The sequence below is a fragment of the Ixodes scapularis genome, unplaced genomic scaffold (assembly GCF_016920785.2).
Source record: "Ixodes scapularis isolate PalLabHiFi unplaced genomic scaffold, ASM1692078v2 PGA_scaffold2__306_contigs__length_199485367, whole genome shotgun sequence".
Classification (NCBI taxonomy): domain Eukaryota; kingdom Metazoa; phylum Arthropoda; class Arachnida; order Ixodida; family Ixodidae; genus Ixodes; species Ixodes scapularis.
Window position 1 is genome coordinate 132,871,862 of NW_024609857.1, and position 7,600 is coordinate 132,879,461.

A 7,600-nucleotide genomic window follows, 5' to 3' on the forward strand; every position below is an offset into this window, starting at 1 on the left:
GTTATATCTTTGTTACCCGTGGTGTGCGCTGATTTGCGCGCCGAGGAAAGGCGACGTGACGACGGAAGGAAGAATCGACGAGACGGGCAGTTCTGGGCTAGAGCTGGTTCAAGCAACACTTGGAGCTCGAATAAAGCGCTTTCCCCCCGAAAGGCTGGCTCCCTGCCTTCCCGGGTCCCACGGCGCCCAAACCACAAGCCGTGACTGGCGCAGTCGACAAGATGGAGCTCAGCTACGGAACCTTGGGGTGAGCGACCAGCTCCAACACCACACGGACGTCGCCGAGTTCAAGCAAGTCTGGATTTTTGCCTGCCATAAGCAACGGAGCGGTGGGTCCGGCATACCGCACGGACGTTGCCAGTTCAAGCAAGCCACGCATTTCGTCTACCATTTGCGACGGAGCGGCGAGTCCAAGAGCACAGCACGAACGGTGCTGACATCACGCAAACTCGGCTCATCGGCGACCATGGAACCGGACGCCAGACAAGCGCTTGGCGTGACCGGTGGGATAAACGCTGCATGACGCAGCCTCAGCGCAAGAACCAGCGTCGGAAAACAAGACTTCCAGGCTTCGACAGATACCGGAACTACTGCCTGAAGGCGGTCGAATGTGGACTTCAGTGGTGCACGGACCCTGAGACATTCGTGCTAGGCATTTCTGCTGCCAGTGCCTCCGACTGCCCATCGACGACGAAGAGCTGGTCAACCTGAATCGGTGAGCGCATATGCTTGTCTATTTGGGTTGAATGATCACTCAAGCAATGGCGAAGAACTATGAGTCGAGGAAAGGGGAGGGTAAAATGCCTGATAAACTTAAGGAGCCTGACGACGCATCAGAAGATGAGGGGAGAACATATTCTGAAGTGATGAACACTCGGTTGGGAATTGAAAAAATAAAGCTCGAACAAATACGGGCACAAATTGAGCTCCAAAAATTGCAGAGGGAGAATGGCGGCGGTGCCAACGGGGGGCTGGGATTAAAACCAGAATCTGGGGTAGCCCACTATGCTGCACTCTTGAGTAATGTGCTCAGCCGGATGCCCGTGGACAAAACCTTAGCGCCTGGCTGGTTCGAGGCGGTAGAAATCATATTTCGATCCTTTCAGGTTCCTGACGAGCTAAAAACTGTCCTGATAATGCCGTATATAGCTGACAGGGTCAGGTCAGTGATCATGTGCAGTGGTATGAAGGAACTGCCACCTTACGCTCAGCTAAAAGAACGAATTTTATGTGAACTAAGATTGTCTCCAAACGAATATAAACGACTGTTCAATACGACAGGCAAATTGCGGGAAGAGTCGTTGAGCCAGTTCGCCGGCCGACTTAATAGCTACTTCAGTTACTATCTGAACAGTAGAAAAGTGGAAACTTACCATGACCTGTTGCAACTAGTTGTCGCGGATAGGTTGAAGGAGTCTCTCCCCAATGAAACAAAAGCGTATGTTGCCTTGAACGAAACGGGGGAATGGCTGCGTCCCGAGGCGATAGCCAAGCTGGCTGAATGCCATCAGAAGAGTACTGCACAAAGGGTCCCAAAGCCCTACCACAAGACGGACACTACTCGAGACTCTGGTCAGAGCGAGTCTGTGACTCATCCGAAAGAGAGAGGGCTTACCGTGCATTTCGGCGACACTCGACGCTGTTTCGCTTGTGGGGAACAGGGTCACCTGGCAAGAAATTGCCCTGAGACCAATCCTAAGCTAACGGCACAAGTAAAAAGTCCTTTATACTGCGAACACGCTGAGCTAATATTCGAGGTGCATGATAAACTAGTACCGCTGGCTGAACAACACCAAGTGCTTGACGGAGAACGATATGTGCAACTCCGCTCAGGGGACAAGTACTTAAATGCCAGGATTGATTCGGGTGCAGACATTACAGTGGTTCGAAGGTCTATGGCCACCATTTTGGATAATCAGAAGAAAAAGGTTCGGTTGAAGGGCGCTTTCGGCCACGAGGTGGAGGCCGATCTCATGTATGTCCCTTTTCGACTTGGGAGCAATGCGCTTGACACCGGAGTGGATACTTTACTGCTCTGTGCTGTAACCAAGCAGCTTGACGGAGAAGTTGACGCACTACTCGCACCTGAGGATTTAGTAGCTTTAAGAGGAGTAGAACAGGAAAGGCCCTTCGCAGATCAGGTAAATCTTCCTGGTGAAGCTGCAGTCTTGAAGAAAGGTCCTGTGATAGAGGCATGTGTGGTGAGCACACAGTCGGCGGGAGAAAACGGGACTGTAGAGTCTGAGGACGAGCGAAGTGACGTACACAAAATAGAATCTTAAAGTTGCCTTCAGTTTCGAACAGAACAGAAGAACGACGAGTCGCTGAAGCCACTGTGGCTACAGGCGAAAAAAGGGACTCATGAAATACAAGTGCTTGATGGAATGCTGTTCCATAAAGAAAAAATAAATGGCAGAACTGTGGAGCAGTTAGTTTTACCGGAAAACAGGCGGAAGACGGTGTTAGAAGTAGCCCATGACAAACCAGTTGGCGGGCATTTTGCTCGAAAGAAAACGCAACAGCGAATTAAGAATTCGTTTTAAAGGCCGAATGTTCCAGTTATGAGAGCGCCAGATGCCAGCCAGCCCTTCGTTCTGTCCACTGACGCATCAGATAGAGCGATAGGGGCATGTCCTGCACAAAACGCAGATGACGGGAAAGAGTACCCGGTGGCCTTTCTCAGTAAACTTGCTGCTCCCCAAACCCGGTTTTGTGGGCCTCGGGTCAGTTGGAAACGTGGGTATTTGGGGCGGAGGTCGAAATTCGCACCGATCGTAACCCTTTGCAGTATTTAGCGTCAGCAGCACCAAATAGTGCGAGGCTGACTTGTTGGGCGCTTGCGTTGCAAAAATTTAACTTGAATGTACGGTATGTAAAAGGGACGAGAAACATCCCTGCTGATGCGTTGTCAAGGCTGTAGTGGGGAGGAGTTTTGTTTGGAGTTAAGGTACTTTAGACGTTCTTAAGCAGTTTGTCAGTCCTTCTTGTGATCATTCACGCCGAATGGACGGGAATGTGCGCGCAGTTCGCTTGTTCTAAATGCTACAAGTGTATAGGGATACACAAATTATGATTTTCTTTTTATTGGAAAAGGAAAAAAAAAAGGGGGGGGGGGCGTGTCATGCATGTAGCATGCATGAGGCAGAAGATTCAGTGCCGTCGCCGACGGGTTATCGGGTTTTGTGATTGTTATATTTTTGTTACCCGTGGTGTGCGCTGATTGGCGCGTCGAGGAAAGGCGACGTGACGACGGAAGCAAGAATCGACGAGACGGGCAGTTCTGGGCTAGAGCTGGTTCAAGCAACACTTGGAGCTCGAATAAAGCGCTTTCTCCCCGAAAGGCTGACTCCCTGCCTTCCCGGGTCCCACGGCGCCCAAACCACAAGCCGTGACTCATAGAATCATTTTGTTTAAGTATTATCAAAAATAGTAGAATAAGTGTATTTAAGCTATATTCATCCGAATTGCGTGTTTTGGTCTACGAGGATAATATTGCGATGTTTTTGTGTTTTTTTGCTTTTTTTAAACCAAGGAAGCATTGTCGAAGCAGTTAATACAGTCAAGTGGTTCTGTAATGTCGGTGGGATCGCAGTAAACTGGAATAAGTGTCCCGGTTTTTGGCACCGGGAGTGGTTTTCAACGCCAAGCGTGTTCACGAATAAAACTTGGGTATCCACTCCAATAAAGTACTTGGTAGTTCCGCTCGAGTACAACCGCGATAATGAGCCTTACTAGCACAGTTAGGTATTGGAGTTCCGTGACAAAGCGGCACAAGGGAGGGAGAGTGGTTTATTTACTTTTGCGCGTGCCACAGTTTGTAATTTGTTTCCTGTGACGAAGCTGCAGTACATTTTTCAAGTATTACCTTGTTCTCGAGTGAATGTAAAGAAATCTCATCGCGTTTTCGCAGTATTTTTTGGGGGCTCCTCTTGGAAGAAAATGAGCAGAATTAATCTCTTTCGTCGAGTTCGCGAGTGTGGACTAGGCCTGTCGCACCTGTTTCTGCGTCAGGTAGTAAATCGTTTTATTTTTTTTTTTCCTTTCACAAGTGATTCTTTCTTGCGAACCGTGCGCCAAGTAAGGCTGAATCGGTCTTTTCCAGAGTTTAGTAAGTGAGCCAGTATGCATTAATGGGTACTTCAAATATTTTGTGTCGTCATGCCGAATTTTAGCGTTGTTGCTTTTTTTTTTTGTCCCTATGTAGAGAGACTTGTTCTCTACAGGCACAGGCCTGGCCGCTTTAAAAAGGGTGACACGAATACAATTGCCTCCTTGTGTCAATATTCTTTTATTTAAAATGCACATCGATAGTCTGCCAGTAAAGACCTGGATGGAATAGAAGGGCATGTTCATCCTTTTGTGGGTTCACTACTAAACTTCGCAACTCGCATCTGATAAAACAACCTTTGCTGCCATAGCAATACCCGGAAGACATGAACTTTGTAAACTATGACACTTGTTGGTGGAAAGTTTATCGTAGACAACAAGGGCATGCTTGACCAAAGTAACAACATGGCTGACCTCATCTAAAGCTGAACGCTTGACCACGCGCATTCAGGTAAAGGGCTACTGTGTTTTTACACTGGCTACAGCAAATGCATCAAGAAACGTAAAATTAAATTGAGACAAAGTAATCTTAATAAGAACGTCCTACTATTTTAAGACAACTTCACTACAATTCCATGAAAACAATGTTTTTTATCGCTCAGGCTAGTGGTTTGTGTACATTGATCCCAATTGATATTTTCATGTGCACGCGGCTTTTCATCTGCACATTTAGGTCCAAAAGAAACATTCACTGAACCCGTTGCGATTAATGTAAAAAAATAATTGTTTCTTATAATGACCACATTTCTTAATCTAGAGAACTGACTATTTACTGCAGCCTGCAGTTTTTAAGTTCCCTTTAAAAAAATTTCACCTAAAAATGAACCGATCCTGAAATGTACGACATTTCGAATTTTGCAAAAAGGTTCACATAGTTCAATGTTTGTGGTGAAACATCAAAAAGTTGAGTACTGCGTATGGAACTTAAGCGGGTATCAAACTGACTACTAGCAAAATAGAATTGTTAATTGGGAAGTGCTTTGCACTCTTGTTCTAAATTAAACCATATTTTTTCAAGGGACATGACCCTCATCGCGAAGTAAGTATATCATATATGTTGGTAAATACTCAAAGACAAAATCAAAAACTCATAGGCTGGACATTGATCTTGGTAATTTCTCCGGAGAAATAATGGTTTCAAATTTGAGGCCTCCCAGCAGCGGTGGCTTATCAGTTGGTCGCACCATTTTACTTTTCTTTGTGTGAAGTGCGCATATCCAGTTCGTCGTCACAACAAAATAACTAACATTTTAGAATCGCTTCTAATGCCGGGCGCAAAATAGTTAGTTCAAAGCAATTTTATATCTTTTTTACCCTTATACAAAGTCACTGTTAATTAAATAAATATTGTAAAAATTCCAAAGCGATATAATATACAACCTTTTTTTCTCGGATACAAAACAATATCTTAGTATTAGGGGAAATTCGTTTATAGCAATACCAAACCTTAAGATTAGGAGAGCGGTTTGTGATACTGGCTGTGAGAAAATGTGGCTGTGCCGCACTTATAAAAAGCAATGGTAATCACAGGCTAACGCTACAATACCACAATTTTTAGATCGTCTAACATAATTAAAATATATTTAACAAAAACCAGGAAAAATACATGTTCATTTTTTTCCTTCAGTTCCTGACAACTCTTGTGAATAAAAAAAAATTAATTGACCACTTCGTTTTTGCCCCAAAGGCCTAATAACTATAACTATTATGTTTACCAATCTTCTCTATATTTTTCTTTTTATTTTCTGTCACAGTGGTGGCAGATGCGCGTTAAGTAACATTTCATTTACATTTGTTTCGTCTACCTAGTCTATTAGCAAAAAAAAAATAGTTTGAATTTCAATTTGGATTTAACGTGCTATTACAATAATTTTGGTAAATTTATTCCACTGCTAATTTTTTTGTTACGCGGTCGTCTTCTTTATACCGTTTTGTCCAGCGTTGTTAGGGATACAGGGAAGTGATTTTTTAATTTTGCTCGTGTATAATGGCAAAAGGAACGCAACTAAGCAATGAGCGTAGCTATTAAATTAGTTGATTGAGTTATTTGTGCTGACTTAAAACAACGCAATTCCTTGAAGCAAAGAAATAAAATTCGAAAATAAAAGTAGAAATATTATTCTCCTATGAGGTTCCCAATAGGGTAGTTGACGTTTAGACTCGACAGCCCCTTTGCTTGTGGCAAATCCGAGAAACCCTGTACTAAGACAACCACTTTCTCGTCCAGTAAAGTGATCAGTCAATCTGCTGCATACTTTCAATCAAAACTACAATTTTAAGAAAGTCGCTATGTGAGCAACCTAAAGAAAAAAGTTTTCTTTTTTGTAGGAGGCAGTCTAACTAAGGGGTCTTTATACGGGTTTTACCCAACTTGTGCAAAACACGCGAAGAATGCTCTATCTTGTGAAACCCCTGTCATGGTGGCAGGCGAAAATCTGCTCTATGACGTAGCGGTCAATTGGAGAGCCCGAGCCGGGGAAGTCCCTCGCTCAAGATCGAAACTGCGATCGGACCGGAGATAGCACGCAGACTCGACCTGCCGGAAACTGATTGGCAACCCCGTCGAGCTACGTTGCACAATTGTTTTCAGCGGTCCAGCCGCGGTTTCGACCTTTAGCGAACCGCCTCTCAGGCCTAGGCTGTTCCATTGAGCGTTGCGGCACGGAGTAATTATTGGGCTGCCGCCAGGATAACGCTCCCACGACTTAGGACACGGTTCGCGTGATTCTTTTAAGATTGGTCAGCATATACTTACTTGCGTTATATTAAGTTTTACGACTAAGATGAGTTTGATTTATTGCTCGTGAAGCTTTCTTTCTTTGTCACTATTTGTTTCCTCTCTACTGACGTCACAGAGTATCTGGTAAGCCGAGAACATTGAATGATAATGTTCAAGTTAAATGGGATTGTTTCCTAGTTTGAAGTTAGCAATTATCAAATGGTTATTAGAGGCGGCCGCTAAGCCCCCCACGGAGGCGTTATTGTGTTGAGCAGTACATTTGTGTTTTAATCAGCCTGTCCTATTGATGAAAGAAAACTGATGAAAAAAGATTCCGAATTGAAAAATATTTGGGGACGCCTTGGGATTTTTACTTCATCTATAACACACTCGCAATGTATCATCAATAATTAAAAGTGGCACGCTACGGAAAAAAAACCTTTCCTGTGCGAGCAAGATACGACTATGTCTATTAGATATGTTTTGCAGATCGTGTTGATCACACGCCTCATGTGGTCTAGAACAGTGCGTCACCTTATTCTGAAACTTTTATCATTCCGCTCGCTTTATTGCAGGTAAAAAAAACGATAGCAGAGAGAAGGCAGCTATAATTAGGCTCGTTAACTAGCTATTCACGTTCGCAATAAAACCGCCGCATTGAAGCAGACGGGAAAATTTGGCTCGCTTTTGGAGCAAAACAACTTTAATAGACAAACTTATTGTTGCTCTAGAATAATTTTGCGCGTTTTGAAATAGGCCTCAGGCCAAACAGCT

General features: G+C 44.3%; 1 protein-coding gene across 1 annotated transcript; it reads left to right on the forward strand.

Annotated features, from left to right (window-relative positions):
- The first annotated feature begins 761 nt into the window (after positions 1-761).
- Positions 762-2,282, forward strand: LOC120840740. Its single transcript, XM_040211393.1, has one exon. The coding sequence runs from the start codon at positions 762-764 to the stop codon at positions 2,280-2,282; it is 1,521 nt and encodes a 506-aa protein (XP_040067327.1).
- The last annotated feature ends 5,318 nt before the right edge of the window (positions 2,283-7,600 follow it).